The 26,557-nt window shown below is 44.2% G+C and overlaps 1 protein-coding gene across 1 annotated transcript in view; it reads left to right on the plus strand.

The window, feature by feature from the left end:
• LOC129697686 (dynein axonemal heavy chain 6-like) overlaps window positions 1-26,557 on the plus strand; it is a 415,092-nt gene that overhangs the window by 193,946 nt on the left and 194,589 nt on the right. The window contains exons 30-33 of the mRNA XM_055636395.1: window positions 3,586-3,639; window positions 14,194-14,339; window positions 22,594-22,662; window positions 26,359-26,545. Coding sequence (XP_055492370.1) covers window positions 3,586-3,639; window positions 14,194-14,339; window positions 22,594-22,662; window positions 26,359-26,545 — 456 coding nt within the window. The remainder of the gene's footprint in view (window positions 1-3,585; window positions 3,640-14,193; window positions 14,340-22,593; window positions 22,663-26,358; window positions 26,546-26,557) is intronic.

The raw sequence follows: 26,557 nt of genomic DNA on the forward strand, positions 1-26,557 counted from the left end.
TTCCCCTGACGGGTGCTGCCTGACCCACCTGAGTCCTGCAGAAGAATTTGTCAGGTCAGGATAGAAAGGTACGAGGCCTATACTGCGGCGGTGCGCCAAATAGCCTGTCTCTGCACTGTGTGATTCAATCGGGACAATGTGAATAGTCCTGAGCTACCATTTTGAACAATGTGTGTTATCTCCAGGAACCTGGTACATATAGTTAGTTAAGGTATGGTTGGCAGTTAGTGACTCTGACCGTGACATTTTTAAATTAGCCTGACAAACCATGACTTACTTAAGCAGGCAAGTGGGTTGGATGAATGTTTGAATTGGTTGAATGAATAGTTAATTTAGTTCAGTGTCACGTGTACCGAGGTACAGTGAAAAGCTATTGGTGTGTGCTAACTAGTCAGCAGAAAGACAATACATGATTACAATCGATCCATTTACAGTGTAAGGGATACATGATAATGGAATAACGTTTATTGCAAGGTAAAGCCAACAAAGTCCAATCAAGATAATTCCTTCCTACACAAAGCCCAATCAAGGATAGTCTGGGTGTCATCAGAGAGGTAGATATTGTTTGAGTAGATTTTACAGCCAAGCAGTATCTGTGAAGGGTAACGGAAGGAGACGGATAGACAAAGATTTGGGTCGGGATCATTCTTCAGTGTCCACGGTGGGAGAGGATGGGGGCAGAGTCGTGACTCCTCCTAAAGTTATTAATTATTCACTATCCTCCTCCACCCTTAATCCATTAGTAAACAGTTGCTGGGAATTTCTTCCCCATCAATAACTACAACCCAAGGGGTTTTGAGCTCTGGGTGCACTGTGTAAATGGAGCTTCCCAGCAGCCTTTCAAACATTCCTGCCACAGCATCTGTTCCAAGCAGAGACATGGGAGCCAGCTTAGGTTCAGTCTAAGAATTAAAGTTGAAGACCATGTGTCCCTTTGTTCCAAATTTCTCTTTGAACAGTTGCTTTCCTTTGCAAGTTTTCCCTTTAGCCCTGCAGATTCACTTCCAGTCGGCACAGTACAGATTTCAACAACTGACTTTATGTTCTCCTTCTTGTCCCTCTGTGTCCTCTGGTTAGTAACCTCCAGTTACAGGACACAGTTTTTTTTCTTGAATTATTTTATTTAATCATACATAGACAATAGGTGCAGTAGCAGGCCATTCCGCCTTTCGTGCCAGCATTGCCATTCAATATGATCATGGCTGATCATCCACAATCAGTACCCCGTTCCTGTATTCTCCCCATATCCCTTGAGCTCGATCTAACTCTCTTTTGAATGTATCCAGTGAACCGGCCTCCACTGCCTTCTAAGGCAGAGAATTCTACAAATTCATAACTCTCTGCGTGAGAAAGTTTTTCCTCATCTCAGTTCAAAATGGCCTACCACTTATTCTTAAACTGTGACGTCTGGTTCTGGACTCCCCCAACATCGGGAACATGTTTCCTGCATTAAACGTGTACAATCCCTTAATTTTTTATGTTTCTATAAGATTCCCTCTCTTCCTTCTAAATTCCAGTGAATACAAGCCCAGCCGCTCCATCCTTTCATCATATAACAGTCCGCAACCCCGGGAATTAACCTTGTGAACCTATGTTGCACTCCCTCAATAACAAGAATATCCTTCCTCAAATTAGGAGACCAAAACCGTATGTATGTTGCAAAACTTACCTTCAGCGACGCTGCAGTTCTGTCGCTACCCTTGTGCGCGACTTTGGCGCCATTCAGAGGGGGGCTGGTTTAAAACGCGATTTTCTCTAGGCTGTTGAAATCTATGTTGTTCAGCCTACTTAGTTGCTGACGAAAAATCGCTGCGAGGTTCGTTCGCTGCAGATACTTTTAAACTAAATTGGGTTATTTAATTGTTATAGTAGATTAAAAATCATCCTCTAAAGCCGCGAACCCCGACAACGGGACGGATCTCATGTAGGGGACAACGGAAGGTAGTTTGTTTATTTTTACATTAAAAAGGGCTTCTTAAGATCCCTTTATACAAAATTTTATGTTGCGAGTAGCTGACTTGGGGGTCCATCTGAACCGGCAGTATCTTTCATGCCGACATGGGGTACAAATTCACCGCAATGGCAGCGTTCTAAACCAGCGCGTTCCACAGAATCACATTTAATGGCTGATTTAAATGGCCATTAATTTACAGCAATTGAACACTAAATTGGCCTATAAATTAATGTCAATGAGATTTAAAAATCATGTTTTATTCTGAATTTTTGTGTGAATGTTCTATCGACACTTAGGCTATTTAAAAATGTTAATCTTTCCTTAAGAAATGGATAGAGGTTTAGATCTAGTAATTGAATTTTGGAATTAGCTACAATTGGGTAACTAACTAATTACATGCTTTAATTTCAGGTCATCCAAGTAAGATTGTTTAATATTTGTTTCAGAATGGTTCAATCTATAATAACTGAAAATTTCTTTCAGTTCTCTTAATTTTTAATAAAGTTATGGGCTTTAGACTGTCCTCGATCACAGCTTTTGTGTTAAGTCAATGGAAAATCAATAGGGAACAAGATGCTAATTTCCGAGTATGAAAATGGCCATAACTTTTTTAACACTGAAGATATGAAGGGGAATTAGGTGTCAAATTAAACTTCTTTTTATGCTTTATCTGATGGGATAAATTGCAGACTTGATTTTTAAAATCTCAAAATTTTGTAACATTGCTAAAAACTGCACATAATACTCCAGGTGTTTAAGAAGGAACTGCAGATACTGGAAAATCGAAGGTAGACAAAAGTGCTGGAGATACAATACTCCAGGTGTGGTTTCACTAGGGCCCTGTACAACTGCAGAAGGACCTCTTTACTCCTATACTCAACTCCTCTCGTTATGAAGGCCAACATGCCATTAGCTTTCTTCACTGCCTGCTGTACCTGCATGCTTACTTTCAGTGACTGATGTACAAGGACACCCAGGTCTCGTTGTACTTCCCCCTTTCCCAACTTGACACCATTTAGATAATAATCTGCCTTCCTGTTCTTGCCTTCAAAATGGATAACCTCACATGTATCCACATTATACTGCAACTGCCATGCATCTGCCCACTCACTCAACCTGTCCAAGTCACCCTGCATCTTCACAGTTCACACTGCCATCCAGCTTTGTGTCATCTGCAAATTTGATAATGTTAATTTTAATTCCTTCATCTAAATCATTGATATATATTGTAAATAGTTGCGGTCCCAGCACCGAGCCTTTTGGTACCACACTAGTCACTGCCTGCCATTCTGAAAGGGACCCGTTAATCCCTACTCTTTGTTTCCTGCCTGCCAACCAATTTTCTATCCATGCCAACACCCTACCCCAATACCATGTGCTCTAATGTTAGTCACTAGTCTCCCGTCGGTGACCTTATCAAAGGCTTTCTGAAAGTCTAGGTACACTACATCCACTGGCTCTCCCTTGTCCATCTTCCCAATATTTGAACTATCAAACGTCTTCAAATGTCTCTGTTCTCGCTGGCTGCTGTCCTTTATTCTGATCCACACAAAAGTTGGTGTTGCAAGTAATGTAATGCAATTAATTAATTAATGGTGTTGTAAACTAATGTTATGTGCTCTATTTTCCAGGCCCTGGGAAAGCACTGTGTTGTCTTCAACTGTTCCAAAGGTCTGGATTATAAGGTACTATTTACTGTGCCAATAACAAATGTTTGTGTGAGTAAATACTTTCTGACAGCAGACCTGTATCCCTTACTCATCAGATTCCAGCACTGGTAGTCTTTGTGTTCATGGGTGTTAGCAGTCTCCTCCTTCACCCACCCTTCCCCTAACCTGTCTCCATTGGCCTGTCATCCTTCACTGCTCCTCAGTCCACCATAGAGTTATAGAGACATACTGGACGGAAACAGTTCTTTCAGCCTAAATCATCTTCATTGACCAAGTTGCTCATCTAATTACTTTCATTTCCCCCCATTTGAACCATTTCCTTCTGAACCTTTCCTATCCATGTATCTGTCTGAATGTCTTTTAAATGTTGTTAATGGACCTGCGTCAACCAGTGTTCTGTCTTCTATGTTCCGCTTTCTCCAGACCCAGACCTCTGTGCTCCTCCAGGTCTGACCTCATGCCCACACTTTCATGGCTCCACCTCTCTGCTTTCACCTTGTGATGCTCTAGATTTACTTGCTCGTTCCCAACGTCTCAGCCTCACCAACTCCCATAAGATGCTTCTCAAAATGTACCCTGACCTCTCCCCTGAGCAAGGTGTTGACACTCAAGTTTCCATGACTGATTTGGCTGTACTGTCATGCCTAGACCGCCTACTTCTTGGAGATCAAAATCACACATTCTCAACGACTCTCCCACAGAATCTTTCCAAGTAGCAGGCCCCCATTTTCCATTTATTTCCCCCCCTCCCCCGATTCAGGTTCAGGTTTGTAGGTCAATTAGCTTCTTTAACTTGTGCATTGTGCAGGATAGAACTAGTGTAAGGGTGATCGTTGGTTGGCATGGACTCGGTGGTCCGAAGGGCCTGTTTCCTCGCTGTATCTCTAAAACTAAAAAGATGGACGGGATGGTGAAAAAACCCACTTGCTCTTTAGAGACTGGGCAATGCATATAAGTATTGGGATGTCATGTTTGGCAGTACAAGACCTTGAATATTGTCTACAGTTCTGTTTGCCATGACATAGACACAATGTGATTAAGGTTGAGAAGGTACTGAAAAGTTTCACAAGGTATTGTTGTGAGTGGAATAGAGACTGGATATGTTGGGACTGTTTTCCCTGGAGTGAAAGAGGTTGAGGGGTGACCATACAGAGGTTTATAAAATCAATAGTAGCATAGACAGTGGATGCTTTCAGTCTTTTTTCCAGGGTGGAGAAGTCTAAAACTAGACGGCATGGGTTTAAGGTGATAGGGAGAAGATTTAAAAGGGACATGAAGTGTAGGTTTTACACACAGAGGAAAGTGGGCATGTGGTAGAAAAAGGTAGAATCGGGTAAAATTATGACATTTAAAAGACACTTAGAAAGACACATGCATAGGAAAGGTTTGGAGGGATACAGTCTAGGTGCAGGTAAATTGGACAAGCTTGGTTGGGCATGGTCGAGTTAGGCAGAAGCATCTATTTCCAAGCTGCATTTCATGCTCCATGACTTTAAGAGAATTGATGAACGAGGACCGTGAGTTGGACTTTCATTTTGGCATTTACAATGTCAGCACATCAGGCGCAGGTGCACCAGAACATCAGCAGAAACAGCTGTGGACACTGCTGCACTCTCAGCGTCTGCAGGAGGGCTCCTTTCCCCAGGTGGAGACAAAAAGAAGGGAAACGGATGCTGAGCTTGTCGTGGGATTCCAGTGCTCCATTAATAATTGTTCCACAGTTTTAGCCGGTGTCAGCATCATGGGACGTCCAAACGTCAGTGCATGGAGGTAGGCACAGCACATGTTCAGTGAATCACAAGGCACCTAATCTGCTTCAATCTTATGTGCTTTAAGTCCAAGAATACACAAGCTCCATCAGCTGAGCTGGGAATACGACTGCTCATGTGCAGCAATGTTGCAGAAACTCAGCTTACATAATGATCCTGTATTTCAAAAGCTTATTTTCCTCAGTCCCAGGAAAAAACCCTTTAGACTTCGGTAGACATGGACATAATGGCCATAAGACCTTTATCTGTACTAGTCAATGGAAACTATAAAACAGCTGCAATGCCAGAAATCTGAAATGAAACAGGACACATTGGAAATGATCAAGCAGCTCAGGCAAAATCGGTCACAAAAAACAAACAAACTGCTGGAAGAACTCAGCAGATCAAGTAGCATTTGTGGAGGGAAAAGAACTGTTGATATTTTAGGTGAAATGAGAGTAAAGAGAGAATATACTCAGTATAAACAGTAGAGGGGAGGGGCTTATAGGTGGAGTGAAGGATGATGGGCGCATGGGGTTAGGTGGGGGATGAGGAGCTGGAAGTGGGTCTAATGGTGGCAAATGAGTGTCGCGCAGTGTTGACATATATGAAAAATATGCTCTCAATTGTAAAGAAGTTAATCTTAATGTTGTATTGTTACTCAGACAATCTTGATGCAGGTGGTGAATGACTGACAATGATAGCAGCCAATAGTAACTGACAATGATAACAGCCAATGAGAGGTACTGTAATTGATGTGTGAGCAAGTGTGTAAATAAAGTTTTTCTTCCAGTTTGAACAAGATGGATGCCCCACTGTGTTTTTTACTGCTCTGAATTATCTTTGGTCTAGCACTGGGTAGGCTGCAAGAATCGCTGCACAATGCACCTCTGCCAACAGGTTATGGGCCCAGCTTTAGCCAGCTTTACCTAGAGTTACACAGAGGTACCCAGAGACAGTTACCCAGGGATTTACCACCGAGAGAAATGTCCGGTGAGAGTTAACTTGCTAAGCTAGCACCATGAGTAGACGGAGCACCCAGTCGAGTAGCTGCTGGTCTCGGCTAGTTTTTGACGGAGATGAAAAGAACTATGAGCTGTGAGAGACGAAATTTTTGGGCCATCTTCGGTTACAAGGGCTAAAGGAAACTATCTTGGAAGAGCCTACCGACAATGAAGAAGGAAACGAGGCCAAAAATTCAGAGGCATATGCTGAGCTAATCCAGTTTCTGGATGACAAGAGTTTGTCGCTGGTAATGCGAGAAGCAGCAGACGATGGGCGGAAAGCGCTAACTATTTTGAGAGATTATTATGCGGGTAAGGGAAAGCCACGTGTAATAAGTCTGTATACAGAACTGACTTCACTTCAAAAGTTGAGCAGCGAGAGTGTAACTGAATATGTTATAAGGGCAGAGACAGCCATCACAGCATTGAGAAACGCTGGTGAGGTATTGAGTGACGGACTGTTAATTGCAATGATTCTGAAGGGACTGCCTGAATCTTTCAAACCATTTGCTATCCATGTCACGCAAAGTGAGCAGACAATGCCTTTTGCCGAATTTAAAACGAAACTACGGAGCTATGAAGACACGGAAAAGATGCGTGCAGCAGCATCCGACGACAATGTCATGAAGGCACGTGTGCAACCGAGTGTGAGACTCGCCACGACGTGTACAAGTGCGGAGAGAGCGGACATTGTGTGCTTCAGGTGTGGCCTAAAAGGACATAAAGCCAGAGCATGTCAACGCAAGCAGTGGTGTAGTCACTGTAAAAGCAGCACACATCGGGACGCAACCTGCAGACGGAAACAGCGGCGGGACAACGCACGACAAGTTTCCGGGGAGACTAACAACAAGGAATATGCATTCCTGGTGAGTGAAAGAGACGCGAAGATCCAGTCAGAGCGTGGAGTCGAGTTGAAAGGGCTGATGGTCGATACGGGGGCAACTTCGCATATCATCACTGATATAGCAAGGTTCAAGACGTTCGACGTTATGTTCCAGTCCGAGACACACTGCGTGGAGTTGGCTGACGGAACAAGGTGTGATGGAGTCGCGGACCGCAGAGGAGACGCGGAGGTTTGCTTGGTCGACAGCCAAGGGCGTCGCCACAACACAACACTGAGGCAGGCATTGTACATCCCCTCATACCCGCAGGACATCTTCTCTGTAAAAGCAGCTACTTCCAGCGGAGCAACCGTAATCTTCAAGGACGGGGAAGACGTCCTACAACACAAGGATGGTACAAAATTCCACATTCATGAGTACAACAGACTGTACTATTTGCACACGGTAAACGTTGAATGTGATGACCAATGTAAGAGCAGTTATGATATCCAGACATGGCATGAGATTCTAGGGCACTGTAATTATGAAGATATTAAAAAATTACAGAATGTTGTTGAAGGTATGGCAATTAAGGGCAAAACAGACAAACCTGCTCTACACTGTGAAGTGTGTACTCAGGGAAAGTTTATCCAAACTAGGAACAGGGACCCTGATGTAAGAGCCAAAGCAGCTTTGAAGTTGGTACACACAGATTTAGCGGGACCGATAGACCCAGAATCCAGAGAGGGGTACAGGTTTGCGCTATCATTCACTGATGATTATTCCAGTGCAGTGTTTGTGTACTTTCTAAAGAATAAGAGTGACACAGTGCAAGCCACCGAGAGGTTTCTTGCTGACACAGCCCCATACGGGAAGATTAAATGTATGAGGTCTGACAATGGTACTGAATTCACGGGAAAGAATTACCAGGCACTACTCAGCAGAAATTGCATTAGACATGAGACCTCAGCGCCATACTCACCACACCAGAATGGTACTGCTGAGCGAAATTGGCGCACCCTGTTTGACATGGCCAGGTGTATGCTAATAGAGAGTGAGTTACCCAAACAGTTTTGGACCTATGCAGTGCAGACAGCAGCTGTAGTGAGGAACAGATGCTTTAACAAGCGCACAAAGCAGACTCCTTACTTGATGCTGACAAGAAAACGGCTCAACCTGTCTAGGATGCAAAAGTTTGGATCTGAGTGTTATGCCTATAAACAGGACAAGAGAAAACTGGACTCAAAGTGTGAGAAGGGAATCTTTGTCGGGTACGACAAGAATAGGCCAGCTTACATGGTTTACTATCCTGACAATGGGAAAGTAAAGAAGCACAGACTGGTGAAGTTTGTGACCAAAACAATTATAGAGAGGCAGACACAGACTGACATGACCCCCAGTGACGATGACTTTGAGGTGCAGAATAGGGCCAGTAGGATGAGAAAAAATACTGATGAGAGTCCAGGACATACTCAGGGCCAAGATCCAGTAACTAGGCCTGAGGTGAATAGCCAAGCACAGATAGGTGAAAACAAGCATGAGCCTGCACGTTACCCTTCTAGATTGAGGAAGAAACCAGGTTACTTAAGTGAATATGTAACTGGCAAGGCGAGTGATGATCATGTAATGATTAACATAGATTATTGCTACAGATTGATGTGTAACATCCCCCTAACATTCGGGGAAGCTGGAACCTCAACTAACTCAAAGGAATGGGTTAACGCAATGCATGAGGAAATGCAGTCGCTGAGAGAAAATGACACATTTACCTTAACCAACTTGCCTGAGGGTAAGAAAGCAGTGGGGGGTAGATGGGTATATGCAATCAAGAACAATGAGGATGGATCTGATAAATACAAGGCACGGTATGTAGACAAAGGATACAGTCAAATATTGGGTGTAGACTATGAGGAGACATTTTCTCCTACTGCTAACCTGACCAGTATCAGAGTGATGATGCAAAAAGCAGCACAGGAAAACCTGATTTTACATCAGATGGATGTCAAAACTGCCTACCTACATGCACCAATAGATTGCGAGATTTCATGGAAAACCAAAAAGCAGCCCACCATTGCACTGTCAACTTGTGAGGCTGAGTATATGGCGTTAGCCGCAACACTACAAGAGTGTATGTACCTAGTACAACTACTAGAAGGTATTGATGGACATCAGTACCCAACACCCAAGGTTTATGAGGATAACCAGGGTACAATTGCGTTAGCAAAGAATCCTGTAAGTAGACAGAGGTGTAAGCATGTGGACATAAAATATCACTTTGTGAGGTCCACTGTAAATCATGGCAAAATAAGTTTGGAGTATTGTCCAACAGACCAGATGGTAGCAGATGTGATGACAAAACCTGCAACAAAATTTAAGTTGATGGAGTTTGCAAAGTTTATGTTTGGAGAGTAACCATGTATGTAAAAGTCTACATGATGTAAGGTAGAAAACGCAGAAAGGCATCTTGGTCAACATGGGCCTCTTTCTGTGTTGTATGATTCTATTAGGAATGTTGTTTGTTTTGGGCTTGAGGTCTGATTGTATGCGCTCTCTGCTTCTGGACTTCCCAGTGTTTGAGAGATGCAGCTGTTGGTGAGTATCGCTAAAACAAAACTAGGAGCCAGTGGATTGAATCCACCAGGCTTGAGAGGCCGAATAGCCTCCTTCTGTTCCAAAGCTTTGATTGTCCTAACTTGCACCAGATGCGTTTCACAGAGAACGTTTGCCAGCAATTTGCCAGAGACCCTGGGATAAATTTTCTGCTTCCATTAGGGAAAATAGGTCCATCTTCAATCCTGGGTCTGTGTGATCATATGGCTAGCCAGTCAATGAATTGGCTCTAACCTCTCCATCAGGCTAAAGATAGACACAAAAATCAGGAGTAATTCAGTGGGACAGGCTGCATCTTTGGAGAGAAGGAATGGGTGATGTTTCGGGTCAAGACCCTTCTTCAGACTCTGAAGAACAGTCTCGACCCAAAATGTCATCCATTCCTTCTCTCCAGAGATGCAGCCTATCCCGCTGAGTTACTCCAGCTTTTTGAGTATCTTTGGTTTAAACCAGCATCTGCAGTTCCTTCCTACACTCTCCATCAGGCCAGATTGGTCTCAGACCTGGAATCCCGATGGTGAAGAAATCAATCTTGCCAGAGATCTAGTGATAGGAAAGGACAATAGCAACCCAAGGAACAGCACTTCTGCCATCATTGTTTTTATTCATGTTACTATTTTGCTTTGAGATTCTGGACTCGATCCATTGCCTGCTGGGCTAGCCAGGGATTAAAATAATTTCATTATCTAGTACTTAGCCGCGGGGCCCAGAGTTCCTCAGTCTAATCCCTGTTGACCTAGCCAAGGTCAACAGGATGCTATAACTTGCTCCAGCACTCTGGCTGGTGAGGGGTTATGACACCTGCCTGTAGAGCACAAAGGTGAAATTTGGATGAGAGACAAATTAAATATATTTGATTGGTTTATTGTCATATACACCAGTGTGAAACTAAATTCCTTGTTCACATGAGCCTCACACAGTAAATAGTATACATGCAGTAATGGTAAATACTAGGGCGGCACAGTGGCGCAGCGGTAGAGTTGCTTCGCAGTGCCACAGACCTGGGTTTGAGCTGACTGCGGGTGCTGCTTGTGTGGCGTTTATACATTCTCCATGTGACTGCGTGAGTTTTCTCTGGGTGTTTCGCTTTCCTCCCACATTCCAAAGACATTCAAATTTGTAGGTTAATTGGTTGCTGTAAATTGTCCCGAGTGTGTAGGATAGAACGAGTGGATGGGTGACCATTGGTCGGAGTGGAATCGGTAGGCCGAACGGCCTGTTTCCACACTGGATCTCTCAACTAAATTTAAGTCAATTAAACTAAATACAACAATAAATGTAATGACCAATGCAAAATTGCATTAGATTATTGTGTGATCCAAATTAGTGCAAACAAATATTGAAGTACAATGATGGAATAACTGAATGAGGTGGAATTAAGCGTAAGAGTACATGGCTACCTTTTAGGCAAGGAGGTGTTAAAGAGGTGAGTGGTTCAGGAGTCTGAGAGCAGTGGGGAATGTTCTAATAGCTGGACACATGAACTTTCAAGCTTATGTATCTTCTCTAGGAAGATAGAAGAGATAAAAGGGGATGGCCTGGGTGGCAAGCATTCTTGATGATACTTCCAACCTCCCTGAAGCAACACACCATGAACATGGACTGGATGGAAGGAAGTGATGAGCCTACGATGAACTGGGCTGTGTTCACCGCTGTCTGCAGGTTCAAGCAGTCAAGGGCAGGGCAGTTGCCATACCAAACGGAGATGCTTCCCATCAGAATACGTTCTGTGACGCATCAAGACTGGGCTTGTATTCACTGGAATTTAGAAGGATGAGAGGAGAAACGTATAAAATTATAAAAAGACTGGGCAAGCTAGATGCAGGAAAAATGGTCCCAGTGTTGGGGAGTCCAGAACCAGGGGCCACAGTCTAAGAATAAATGAGACTGAGAAAAACTTTTTCACCCAGAGAGTTGTGAATTTGTGGAATTCTCTGTCAAAGAAGGCAGTCGAGGCCAATTCAGTGGATGAATTTAAAAGAAAGTTAGATAGAGCTCTAGTGGCTAGCAGAATCAAAGGATATGGGGAGAAGGCAGGCACGAGTTACTGATTGTGGATGATCAGCCATGATCACAATGAATGGCGGTGCAGGCTCGAAGGGCCAAATGACCTCCTCCTGTGCCTATTTTCTATGTTTCTATCTGTAAAATACAAGAGAATCCTTCTGGACATGCCAAATCTTCACAGATGCCTAAGTAAATACACTGATACTCTTTCTTGGTTATCTTCTCAGTGTGAATCAACAGGGTTATGTTACTGGTGATATGGATGCTGAAGAACTTGAAGCTGTCAACCATCTTTACCAACTCTTGAAGAAGTAACCAAAAGGGTTAATCAGGGCAAAGCCCTAGTGGTTGTCTATGTCAGCCAGGCATTTGATAATGTTCTGCATCGTAGGCTACTCTGGAAGGTTAGACTGCATGGGATCCAGGAAGAGCTAGCTGACCAGATAGAGAATTGGCTTCATAGAAGGAAGCAGAGGATGATGGTGGAAGGTTGTTTTTCAGCCTGAAGGCCTGTGACTCGTGGTGTGACACAGGTCTCAGTGTTGGGCCCATTATCGTTTGTGATTGATCTCAATGACTTGGATGAGAATGCACATGGCATGATTAGTAAGTCTGCAGATGACACTCAGGTGGGTGGTATTATAGATAGCAAAGATGGTTGTCAATATTTACAGCAGGATCTTGATCAGCTGGGCAAGTGGGCTGAAGTATGGAGTTTAATGCGGATAAGTGTGAGGTGTCGCATTTTGGGAAGTAAAACCAGGGAAGGACCTTCACATGGCAGGGCCCTGGAGAGTATTGTAGAGCAGAGGAATCTAGGAGTGCAGGTACATTGTTCTTTGAAAGTGTATTCACAGGTAGATAGGGTGGTCACGAAGGCTCTCGGTACATCAGTTAGGGTATTGAAATTGGGGTAGAAGTGCTGAAGTAACTCAGTGGGTCAGGCACATGGGTAGGTAATATTTTGGTTTGGGACCCTTTTTCAGGCTGAATGTAGGAGATAGGAGAAACGATCATCACTGAAGAAGGGTCTCGACCCGAAACGTTGCCTATTTCCTTCGCTCCATAGATGCTGCCTCACCCGCTGAGTTTCTCCAGCATTTTTGTCTACTGGGAGTTGAGAAGTCTTTAGCATTGAAAAAGACCCGGGAGCAGAGGCGATGGAAATAGAACTCTACTTCATGACAGGACCATGTTTTGTTGAGGTGGAGGCATAGGGGAACAAAGATAAGGCCTCAGTTGAAGACTTCTTCTTCTTGCGTATGGCGTGCACAGCCTAAAGTTGTAGGACAACTTGTTCTATTTGATCTTATTTGATTGTGCATGCCAGGTTGATTTCATTCGTCGAAACAGTGAAGGTTGCAATCTCCCACCCCTGTTGAAGACTGATCGTTCTGCAAGGGAAAGAGGGAAGTCGGAGGGATGGTGAAAACATGACAGGATTTTAGGGCTGGGGTTAGAGGACAGCAGTGGTGTGGAGCTTCACTCTGGCAATGGAGGGGGCCCAGGACAGAAAGGTCGATATAGGAATGGGAAGGGAAGTTAAAATGATAGCATCCAGGAGATCCAGCACGCCTAAGTGAACTGAGCAGAGGTGCTTGGCGAAACAGTCGGCAAGTCTACACTTGGTCTCGCCAGTGTAAAGGATGTCACATCGAGAGCATCAAAGGTAGTAGATGAGATTAGAGGAGGTGCATGTGAACCTCTGTCTCACCTGGAAGGGCTGCTGGAGCCCCTGGATGTGAAGGTATCATTGTACTAGGCCAAATATTCATGGATGTATAGGAAGTAGAGCAGGTACTGAGCCGTTGATGCTGAGGGGCACCCGGATGGAAGAAATGTTATGGCCCATTCTATGAGTCTGAGTGAGGTCTGTCGGTCTGGATGTCCAGAAGCCAGTTGTAGATGGGAAGCAGTTGGTGGGAACCGCACACCAAGGTTCGGCCTGTTTCAGAGGCTTTTCCAGTGCATATCCATGTCCTGCTGCTTGAGCACCTGTGTTTCATGTTATTGTTTTCTTCCCCATCTGTCAGCACCTTGTCTTCTTTGGAGGTTTATGCTCATCTCACTCGGTACAAATGCCCCCCAGGTCAGAGTAAGAATACGGAGTAGCTTAGTCATTGGCACACAAGCGCATTTCATGGAGTTGGAAGCAGTAGAAGCTGTCACTCTGATCATTTACGGCTGTGATGTGCGACTGGGCACTGTCATCCAATTAATTAAAACCTCATTTGAGTAAAAGTGAGCAGATACAGGAGCTGCTGCGCAAAACCTGTCCTCAGCCAGCACTGTGTTAATCAAAGCTGGCATAACGTTGACCTTCCTTTATTTTCTCGCCTCCTCTCTCCTCACCTATTTGCCATCCTTTCTTCTCTACAGATGATGGGCAAATTGTTCTCTGGAATGGCTCAGTCTGGGACATGGATCTGCTTCGACGAGTTTAATCGGATTGACTTGGAAGTCTTGTCTGTAATTGCCTCACAGATCCAGACAATTAAGGCAGCCAAGGACAGTGAAGTGCTGAAGTGAGTACTCACATACACACACGGCATTGAGATGCATTTACTATTTTCACGCATTTGCCACAGACATCAAGTATAATAATAAAGCATTCCTCCAGTGTTGTGTTAAGCTGAAAACATCTCAAACGGGTAAAACCCTGTGGGATGACAAAAGAGCATGGGACTGAAAACTCAAATCAAAGGGAATGAGGAAAGAGAAAGGCTGAGAGCAGAGAGAAGCAGGCAGCAGAGTGGCACAGATACTCAGGTCCAATCCTGGGAATGGGGAATGTCTACGTGCAGTTTGCATGTTCTCCCTGTGGGGAACCATGGCGTTCCGGTTTCGTCCCATACCCCAAAGATATTCAAGTTTATAGTTGAATCGGCCTCTGTAATAATTGCCCCCTAAATTGTAGGGAATGGATTTGAATGTTGGAGAACTGGTGTTCATGGGTGATCAATGATCAGCATGGACTTGATGGGCCTGTTACAATGCTGCATCTCTGACCTAAGTAAACGGGTCCTTTTCACAATGGCAGGCAGTGACTAGTGGGGTACCGCAAGGCTCAGTACTGGGACCCCAGCTATTTACAATATATATTAATGATCTGGATGAGGGAATTGAAGGCAATATCTCCAAGTTTGCGGATGACACTAAGCTGGGGGTCAGTGTTAGCTGTGAGGAGGATGCTAGGAGACTGCAAGGTGACTTGGATAGGCTGGGTGAGTGGGCAAATGTTTGGCAGATGCAGTATAATGTGGATAAATGTGAGGTTATCCATTTTGGTGGCAAAAACGGGAAAGCAGACTATTATCTAAATGGTGGCCGATTGGGAAAGGGGGAGATGCAGCGTGACCTGGGTGTCATGGTACACCAGTCATTGAAGGTAGGCATGCAGGTGCAGCAGGCAGTAAAGAAAGCGAATGGTATGTTGGCTTTAATAGCAAGAGGATTTGAGTATAGGAGCTGGGAGGTTCTACTGCAGTTGTACAGGGTCTCCAAATCTGAGGAAGACCACACCTGGAGTATTGCGTACAGTTTTACAGAAAGACTGGATAGACTTGGTTTATACTCTCTAGAATTTAGGAGATTGAGAGGGGATCTTATAGAAACTCACAAAATTCTTAAGGGGTTGGACAGGCTAGATGCAGGAAGATTGTTCCCGATGTTGGGGAAGTCCAGGACAAGGGGTCACAGCTTAAGGATAAGGGGGAAATCCTTTAAAACCGAGATGAGGAGAACTTTTTTCACACAGAGTGGTGAATCTCTGGAACTCTCTGCCACAGAGGGTAGTTGAGGCCAGTTCATTGGCTATTTTTAAGAGGGAGTTAGATGTGGCCCTTGTGGCTAAGGGGATCAGAGGGTATGGAGAGAAGGCAGGTACGGGATACTGAGTTGGATGATCAGCCATGATCATATTGAATGGCGGTGCAGGCTCGAAGGGCCGAATGGCCTACTCCTGCACCTAATTTCTATGTTCTATGTTTCTAAATTCCAGTGCATGGAATGACTGAAGTTCCAGTCGGTGCAGTGAGTACAATCTACAAATGCATTACTTTGCACTTACAGTAAAACTTTACATATGTTTTATATATTAAACACTCAAACACGCTTGCCCGAATATAGACTGAGAATACAGAACTGCTGTAGATTTTTGGGAGGAACAACAGCAGCAGCAGATTAGCAAGAGATACGACTGATTGGCTCTAGCCCAAGTGGGAGGAGAGAAGTGAGTCAGAGGGGTGAAAACAGTTGAAAACTGAGGAATTTGCTTTGTAAATTGGTAAATCAGGCAATTTATCAGTCAATTTAAGCAGGACAGCTCTTAGCGAGCGGCAGTGAGTGAAATGCCCTGTGAGTAAAGTGTGAGTCTTTGGCTCGAGAGTCTTCGTCGAAGAGGCTGAGGAGAGGAGACCACGCAATACGCTTGAGAGGTAGAGACAAAAGAAGGAGATGTCAGGCAAGCTGATTCAGTGCGATGCTTGCAGTATGTGGGAGGTCAAGGACACCGCTGGTGCCTCTGGCTGCTACAAATGCGAAAAGTGCATCCAGGTAGAGCTCCTGAAGGACCGTGGTGGGGAACTGGAGAAGCAAGTGGACGACCTCCGGTTCGTACGAGAAACGTAGTCGTTCCTCGACAAGTCCTACAGTACGATTGTTACACCTAAGGTACTGGAAGAGAGAAGGTGGGAGACAGTGAGAAAGGGAGGGAAGCATGGAATGCCAACGTCCCCGGGTGGTGTACCTCTTGTAAACAGGTTCATCCGCTTAGAAGCTGTTGGGACAGAAGACGTGAGCGGCGGACTGGCTTGCGATGCGAATAGGGCTGTTGAGCCAAAACCAAAAAGGCCTAAGGCAGGCAAGGCCATTGTAGTGGGAGACTCCATCGTGAGAGGTACGGACAGGGGTTTCTGCGGCAACAGACGGGATGCGAGGATGGTGTGCTGCCTTCCCGGTGCCAGGATCCAGGATGTCACGGACAGAGTGCAGAAAATCCTCAAGGGCGAAGGTGAACATCCGGAAGTGGTAGTGCATGTCGGCACAAACGATGTCGGAAAAAAGGGGATGAATATTCTGCAGCGTGACTTTAGAGAGCTCGGAAAAATGTTGAAAAGCAAGACCTCCAGGGTTGTTATCTCCGGTTTGCTTCCAGTTCCCCGTGCTGGCGAGAGCAGGAACAGGGAGATACGGAACCTGAACGTGTGGCTGAGGAACTGGTGCACGGGGCAGGGATTTAGATTCTTAGATCACTGGGATCTGTTTTGGGGTAAGGGGGAACTGTACAAAAGGGACGGATTGCATCTTAACAGGTGTGGGACCAGCATTCTGGCAGGCAGGTTTGCCACTGCTACACGGGTGGTTTTAAACTGAATAAGGGGGGTGGGGTGTCAAATGGGATAGTGGAGGATGGAGTTAAAGGGAAAGGGTTTCTTAAATGTGTGAGCGTAGAGAGAGTGTAGAGGGGTGTAAAATGAGGGTAGAAGCAATAGGTAACAAGGTGAAAAGTAAAAGTGGCAGGCAGACAAAACCAGGGCAAACATCAAAAAGGGCCACTTTTCAACATAATTGTATAAGGGGTAAGAGTGTTGTAAAAACAAGCCTGAAGGCTTTGTGTCTCAATGCAAGGAGCATTCGTAATAAGGTGGATGAGTTGAATGTGCAGATAGCTATTAATGACTATGATATAGTTGGGATCACGGAGACATGGCTCCAGGGTGACCAAGGCTGGGAGCTGAACATCCAGGGATATTCAATATTCAGGAGGGATAGAGAGAAAGGAAAGGGAGGTGGGGTAGCGTTACTGATTAGAGAGGGGATTAATGCAATGGAAAGGAAGGACATTAGTTTGGAGGATGTGGAATCGGTATGGGTAGAGCTGCGAAACACTAAGGGGCAGAAAACGCTGGTGGGTGTTGTGTACAGGCCACCTAACAGTAGTAGTGAAGTTGGAGATGGTATCAAACAGGAAATTAGAAATGCGTGCGACAAAGGCAAAACAGTTATAATGGGTGACTTCAATCTACATATAGATTGGGTGAATCAAATTGGCAGGGGTGCTGAGGAAGAGGATTTCTTGGAATGTATGCGGGATAGTTATCTAAATCAACATGTAGAGGAACCAACGAGAGAGCAGGCTGTTTTAGACTGGGTATTGAGTAATGAGGAAGGGTTAGTTAGCAATCTTGTTGTACGTGCCCCCTTGGGCAAGAGTGACCATAATATGGTTGAGTTCTTCATTAGGATGGAGAGTGACGTTGTTAATTCAGAAACAATGGTTCTGAACTTAAAGAAAGGTAACTTTGAGGGTATGAGACGTGAATTGGCCAAGATTGACTGGCAATTAATTCTAAAATGGTTGACGGTGGATATGCAATGGAAGACATTTAAAGACTGCATGGATGAACTACAAAAATTGTTCATCCCAGTTTGGCAAAAGAATAAATCAGGGAAGGTAGTACATCCGTGGATAACAAGGGAAATCAGGGATAGTATCAAAGCGAAGGATGATGCGTACAAATTAGCCAGAAAAAGCAGCATACCGGAGGACTGGGAGAAATTCAAAGACCAGCAGAGGAGAACAAAGGGCTTAATTAGGAAAGGAAAAATAGATATTAAAGAAAACTGGCAGGGAACATAAAAACTGACTGCAAAAGTTTTTATAGATATGTGAAAAGAAAGAGATTAGTTAAAACAAATGTAGGTCCCTTGCAGTCAGAAACAGGTGAGTTGATCATGGGGAACAAGGATATGGCGGACCAATTGAATAACTACTTTGGTTCCGTCTTCACTAAGGAAGACATAAATAATTTGCCGGAAATAGCAGGGGACCGTGGGTCAAAGGAGTTGGAGGAATTGAGTGAAATCCAGGTTAGCCGGGAAGTGGTGTTGGGTAAATTGAATGGATTAAAGGCCGATAAATCCCCAGGACCAGATAGGCTGCATCCCAGAGTACTTAAGGAAGTAGCTCCAGAAATAGTGGATGCATTAGTAATAATCTTTCAAAACTCTTTAGATTCTGGTGTAGTTCCTGAAGATTGGCGGGTCGCAAACATAACCCCACTTTTTAAGAAGGGAGGGAGAGAGAAAATGGGGAATTACAGACCAGTTAGTCTAACATCGGTAGTGGGGAAACTGCTAGAGTCAGTTATTAATGATGGGATAGCAGCACATTTGGAAAGTGGTGAAATCATTGGACAAAGTCAGCATGGATTTACGAAAGGTAAATCATGTCTGACGAATCTTATAGAATTTTTCGAGGATGTAACTAGTAGCGTGGATAGGGGAGAACCAGTGGATGTGGTGTATCTGGACTTCCAGAAGGCTTTCGACAAGATCCCACATAAGAGATTAGTATGCAAACTTAAAGCACACGGCATTGGGGGTTCAGTATTGATGTGGATAGAGAACTGGCTGGCAAACAGGAAGCAAAGAGTAGGAGTAAACGGGTCCTTTTCACAATGGCAGGCAGTGACTAGTGGGGTACCGCAAGGCTCAGTGCTGGGACCCCAGCTATTTACAATATATATTAATGATCTGGATGAGGGAATTGAAGGCAATATCTCCAAGTTTGCGGAAGACACTAAGCTGGGGGTCAGTGTTAGCTGTGAGGAGGATGCTAGGAGACTGCAAGGTGACTTGGATAGGCTGGGTGAGTGGGCAAATGTTTGGCAGATGCAGTATAATGTGGATAAATGTGAGGTTATCCATTTTGGTGGCAAAAACAGGAAAGCAGACTATTATCTAAATGGTGGCCGACTAGGAAAAGGGGGAGATGCAGCGAGACCTGGGTGTCATGGTACACCAGTCATTGAAGGTAGGCATGCAGGTGCAGCAGGCAGTAAAGAAAGCGAATGGTATGTTAGCTTTCATTGCAAAAAGATTTGAGTATAGGAGCAGGGAGGTTCTACTGCAGTTGTACAGGGTATTGGTGAGACCACACCTGGAGTATTGCGTACAGTTTTGGTCTCCAAATCTGAGGAAGGACATTATTGCCATAGAGGGAGTGCAGAGACGGTTCACCAGACTGATTCCTGGGATGTCAGGACTGTCTTATGAAGAAAGACTGGATAGACTTGGTTTATACTCTCTAGAATTTAGGAGATTGAGAGGGGATCTTATAGAAACTTACAAAATTCTTAAGGGGTTGGACAGGCTAGATGCAGGAAGATTGTTCCCGATGTTAGGGAAGTCCAGGACAAGGGGTCACAGCTTAAGGATAAGGGGGAAATCCTTTAAAACCGAGATGAGAAGAACTTTTTTCACACAGAGAGTGGTGAATCTCTGGAACTCTCTGCCACAGAGGGTAGTTGAGGCCAGTTCATTGGCTATATTTAAGAGGGAGTTAGATGTAACCCTTGTGGCTAAGGGGATCAGAGGGTATGGAGAGAAGGCAGGTACGGGATACTGAGTTGGATGATCAGCCATGATCATATTGACTGGCGGTGCAGGCTCGAAGGGCGAATGGCCTACTCCTGCACCTAATTTCTATGTTTCTATAAGCTTTCAAAAACCTATGTGTGTTTGACCACGAGATACAGTTAGAAGCAAATGACCATCCCAGCGTTCACAGACAATCTGCTGGAGGATGTAAGAACGTTAGACAGCATCTGTGGAAGGAAATGGACAGTTGATGTTGCCAGTCAGGACCCTTCATCTAGATTCATCTGGGCTGGACAAGAACTCTCAGACCCCTCCTGATACCTACTCCAGGACCAATGGTAGTCAGGCATTGTCACCCATACTATGTGTAGTAAATAACTGCAGATGCTGGTTTAAACCGGATAGACATAAAAAGCTGGAGTAAATCAGCGGAACAGGCAGCATCTCTGGAGAGAAGGAATGGGTGACGTTTTGGGTCGAGACCCATCTTCAGACTGGTTAGGGATAAGGGAAACAAAATATATAGATGATGATCTAGATAGAACAATGAATGAAAGATATGCAAAAAAGTAACGATGATAAGGAATAGCTTCTCGTTTTCATCAAACAAACAGCTAACAATGGCCTGTTTCCTTTATCATCATTACTTTTTTGCGTATCATTCATTAATTGTTCTTTATCCATCTACATCATCGTCTATAGCTTTTGTTTCCCCTATCCCTAACCAGTCGGAAGAAGGGTCTTGACCCGAAATGTCACCCATTCCTTCCTGAGTTACTCCAGCATTTTGTGTCTCCCAAACTATCACAGATCTCATTGTTTTAGGGTATCTCCCCTCCACAGCCTCCAACCTGATTTTGACATTTTCTATCCCAGCCCAAATGAAGGACACCAACCCTAAATGTCCATTTTCCTCCACAAATGCTGCCTGACCTGTTGAAATCTTCCAGTAGTTTGTTTTTTGTTTTTACAGCATCATGTATCCCTCTTGTGTCTCGTGCATATCCCAATAGATAGCCGATATTTTGAAGGCCAATTTATTTTAACTCTCAATATGCACGGAGGAATCAATGTAATTTCTGGCAGTAAAGTACACGTACAAACCTCATCCTACCATAGGAAGGTAACATGAATAACTACACAACAGGCCAACAGCTGTGACTCACGGCCCCAGTCTGACGCACTCCTTATATGCCAGTACATTTACCTCTCTGACTATTGAGTCAATTGAAAATCAGCAATTTGAACAAACTAATTTTTCATGCATTGATGGAGTAAATTTGAAAAGAAAACCTGGAATAAGTTGTGGCATTTGTTGCTGGGTTTGATCGCTTGTTCGACAAAAGAGGCAGGCACTGGGGAATAAGCTGTCCTTTTAGAGCAGTGGATGCCATGGCAACACAGTTAATATTTTCAGTATTTGCTGGATTCTAGTCATCAGTAATAGCATGTATTTTTAAGGAATAAAACATCTCTTGGGGCTTCGTGACAATTGACCAACCCGTGTAAAAAGCTATTAAGACAGGAGGCCAAAAGCTTGCAGAAAGAGATAGCTCTTAAGGTATGTTTTAAAGGAGAGGAAAGGTGGGGTGAACCAGTGTTAGATGTCGGTTATGAAAAACATCTTTAAGGAAAAGAGACAGGGACTGAAAGGCAGAAGAGATAAGGGAGTGAATTCCAGATCCCAGGCTGCTAAAGACACGGCTCCCCGTGGTGGATGGATTAAATCGTGGGCGGCATGGTGACGCTGTTGGTAGAGCTGATGCCTCACTGCATCAGACCTGAGTTCAATCCTGATCTTCGCTGCTGTCTGTGTGGACTTTGCATATTCTGCCTTTGAATGCATGGGTTTCCTCCACATGCCCTGGTTTTTCTCCCACATCCCAAACATGTGCAGTGTTTGTAAGTCAATTGGCCTCTGTAAGAAGTGAATGGAAAAGTGGGATAAAATAGAACTAGTGTGAACAGGCAGTTAATGGTTGGTGTGGGCTGAACGGCCTATTTCCATGCTGTACCTCTAAACTAAAACAAAATCTGTGGTGATCATGCGGTCAGAATTTGGAAATTCAGAGATTTCAGAGGTTGTAAGTCTGAAGCAGACTGAAGGGGTGACCAGGGATAAAGGCATGAAAGATTTGATGATTTAATTTATTGAACCAAGAGCTTGTGTAGGAGTAACAAGTCATCTTGTTCAGATATAATTTCAAAATTGATCATTTAAATCATGCTGCCGAATAATTGAAAACTGGGGCCTGTATTGTGTCACTGTGAACAGACATGATAATAAGATACACAGGACACAAACAGGCCCACCGCACCCGTTAACCACTCATTTCAATGAATACCTCCATTATACTCCCCATATTCTCGGCAACAGATTGTTTTTTTTCCTTCCAGGTTTGTATTTGGAGACAGAGAGATTCGGCTGAATATGTCCTGTGGTTTCTTTGCCACTATAAACCCTAGGTAAGCTGCAGTTCATGCGAAAACTTTGGCATTCCAGGTTTTCATTTTTGTGGATATGAAGCCGAGGTGTTGTTTTGAGAAATATTTGAAAAATCTATTTCTTCAGTAATCACAGTGATTAGAAATGCACACTTTCAACATAGGTCACCCAACATAAACATCAGGCATCAACATGTCAGGCTGGCCCGACCTAGCCCGATTTAGGGAGAAGCTATAATGTTCTGCAATGGAAGAATATTTCAGGGACACATCCAATTTTGTTCATTATTTAAACACACAACCTTTGTTCCAGAGGTTTGGTCCACATCAACAACATCTGGACCTAAATTCCATCAGGCAATCTGTGTGGGAAGCAGCTTGGTGGGCATTTCACAGAGATGGTGAGTAGAATAGGGAGAAGTGAGGGGTGGATCTCGGAATCTGCACTCAATCAGGAACCCCTTGTGATCCTGTTGTTCCACACCCTGCCCACACACACCCTCAGTGCAGTGTAGACCCTCACTCCCTGTATCATTGAGTCATACAGCATTGAGACACACCGTTCAGCCCACCACATCCATGCCCACCAATGGTACCCATCTATATTAATGCCACCTTCCAGCACTTGGATCATAGCCTCTATGCCTAAGCAATTCAAGAGCTCATTGAGATACTTCTGCTACCAGTGACTCTGCCTTCGCCAATGTCTGAGTGAAAATCCTCTCTAAATCTCTTACCCCTTACCTTAAATTTATCTCCTCCAGTTTTTTTCTACCTCAGCTGAGGGGAAATGTTTCCTGTAGCCTGCCCCATCTATACCTCTGTGAACTAGTCCTAGTCCTAGATCAAGAGTCATATGGAACCCAAGCCTATTCCCCCTTTAACGGCGCGAACTATTAGTGTCTTGGTTGCACTGTCAGAAGTCGTGGTGGAGTTCAGAGCCACTTGCAGCGATCAAAATGGACCTGGATCAGTATCGAAAGTGTTTTGAAGGAGAGTGAGTCAACGGACAGAATGGTCTTTGTGCTGTAATCATGCTGTGATTCTTTCATCCTTCCTCCCAAGCGAAGAACCTCCCAGGTTGTAGAAGGCAACTCACCACCACTTTTTCAATACTACTCAATGACTTGTGTTAAATTCTTGAATGGTTATGAGATTAGGAGAATGCTGCGATAATTCATCTGAGACTCGAATGGCTTAGATTTCTGGAATTTAGCTGGAATTTGAATACAGACATTGTGAGAAGTAATCGGCTTTGAATCAAGCCTCTGACGATTTTTGCAGGAATCTCTGTGGTTGCAGTGAAGCCCTTGGAAAATAATGTTGATTATGGTGTGAACCATTGAATAAATTAATCTGGTGAATTTTGGTGATGTTATGATGATATGAAGATTCAGATGTTTTAAATTTGCATTGATCCTGGAACATTAATTATTTTTCTCTTTCAAGGTAATCGTCCTGAAACATTAACTCTGTTTCCTCCTCTCCAGCTGCTGCCTGACCCTCAATTTAATTTAGTTTAGTTTAGAGGTATAGTGTGGAAACATGCCCTTCGACCCACCGGGTCCACATCAACCAGCGATCCCCGCACACTAACACTATCCTACACATGCTAGGGACAATTTACAATTAAACCAAACCAATTAACCTACAAACCTGTACTTCTTTGGAGTGTGGGAGGAAACCAGAGATCCCGGAGAAAACCCACGCAGGTCACAGGGAGAACATACAAACTGCATAAAGACAGTAGCTGTAGTCAGGATCAAACCCGGGTCTCTGGCGCTGTTGACAGTAATTCTACCGCTGCGCCACCTTGCCGCCCTTGGATTGTCTGATTTATTCGTCTCTTTAGTGCTGACTTAATTTTTTGAATCACTTTGGGCTTTACTTTCTTTTTGCTGCATCTACTTTGCTACATTCGCTCCTTCGGTAACTTCCTGTACCTTTGAGGTCAGGCTATCCAACTCTCAATCTTCATCTCACTTCCCGATCTATGGATTGCTCCAACTTTGTTTCTGAACAAAAGTGACCAAAACTCTTGATCGTGAAGAAGTAACTGAAGAAGATTGAGTGGTGGGGTGAATGAAAAAGAGGAAGAGTAGGAATCAAGGGGAAAAGAGAGAGAGGGGAAGCAGAAGAGAGAGAAGAAAATATTGGAGGAAAGAGAAATCAAGAAAAAAAGTGAATGAAAGAGATGAAAGTTAATGGAGAGGAGGAGCAGTGAAATAATGGCAGTAGCTGAAGAAAGAATGGAGAGGGAGAGAGAGAGAGGAAGGAATAGAAATGAAAGAGGAATGAGTTTGTGTGAAAGACTAGAGAAAGTGGAGCCAAGATTAAAATATGTTTCCAAGACTTCAAGAAATCCACTAGCGATTCCAGCCAACTGTTATTCAGACATGAGACAGCAGTTCACTAGAGGCGAGTGGCCTGTTGAAAACGTTAGTGACACGGACAGATGTATATCTTTCTGTATAAACCAAAATCAGGCCTTATCCTGGCCTTTGGATGAAGAGCTCATCCCTATGTAGAAGGATTGTGCCCCGGAAGAAGACGGGGTGCAGCGTGGGTGACCACCTACCAGGAACTCTATAGGAAGCGCCGGGAAAATGTTAGGGGCCAATGCTATCAGCCTCTCCCTTCTCTCAGTTTCTTGGGATCACATTGTGCCCAACATTAAACTCCAGTTTAATTTCAAGTACTGTTAAAGGAGACTTTGATGTTGTCAGACACACATTCTAGTGCTTTAATCCACCAGCTTTAGTAGATTTATTTCCTATTAAAGCTACTTTTCTAAAGTTTTTCTTTTCCTTGGTTGATTTGTCAGCTGCTGTGGTGATAATGAAATTTTGCTGCTGCTGTTCTGTTTACATTGAGGATCATGTCTTTTTACTCTAATCCCTCTGCTGTGAAGCTACAACCGTTACTTACACCACGATGTGTCTTGACAACGTTTAGAATTTAATCAACAATTTTCCATAAGTGATTTGTGTTTTTAAGTAATTCCTGTCATTACCACTTGCTCACCACTTTGCAGGCTGATTTCCCAGCCCTGATCGATCTGTGGATAGTGTTTGGGGCTGACTTTTCATCCTCCATCTCTCATCGGTGATTTTGAACATCTGCTCCATCATCAGGGCCACCTACTTTCCATTGCTCTGTGCAATTCCTCTACTTTGCCGACGAAACCCTCAGCTTTCCTTTCTCCCTCTAGATTTACATATTCTAACTTGCTCCTGGCTGCCCTTGTTCTACCCCTCTTAAATGAATCATTCTAATGGTTTTATCTTGTTTGCACAGAGGCATTGTCATCCTAACACCAAGAACTTGTCATCCGAACACAAAGGGCTTGTCCTGTAGTTGCTGATCTGTATTGGCTTCTGAGCTGCCATCATTGTGATTACGTTATTCCTTTCCTTATTTTGGATCATTCCACACTCACCCTCTTCCTATTGTGTCGAGTCCTTCAGCCCTACAACCTTCAGCGCCACAGGGTGTTGTCTTTCCCCTCCTACTGTGACCTGAGGTGTGAGTGTGTCACGGTGTGTTGCTTTATGGTGTGTGTGTGTCACGGCGTGTTGACCTATGATGTGAGCGTGTCACCGTGTGTCGCCTTATGGTGTGAGTGTCATAGGCTGTTGCCTTTTCCCTCCAATTGCTGACCTGTCCTCTGGACATTTCTGGCCCTGATTTGAACATTATTTTCTTTCACTGCTCTAGGTATGAAGGTCGTGTTGAATTGCCAGACAACCTAAAATCCCTGTTCCGACCGGTTGCCATGATGGTACCTGACTCCAATCTCATTGCTGAAATTATGCTCTACTCTGCGGGCTTTAAGTCAGCTAGATCTCTCTCTGGAAAGGTCATCAATCTCTACGAGTTGGCCAGCAAGCAGCTTTCCCATCAGGTAGGAGGCCTC

This window comes from Leucoraja erinacea, chromosome 5, assembly GCF_028641065.1.
Source record: "Leucoraja erinacea ecotype New England chromosome 5, Leri_hhj_1, whole genome shotgun sequence".
Classification (NCBI taxonomy): domain Eukaryota; kingdom Metazoa; phylum Chordata; class Chondrichthyes; order Rajiformes; family Rajidae; genus Leucoraja; species Leucoraja erinaceus.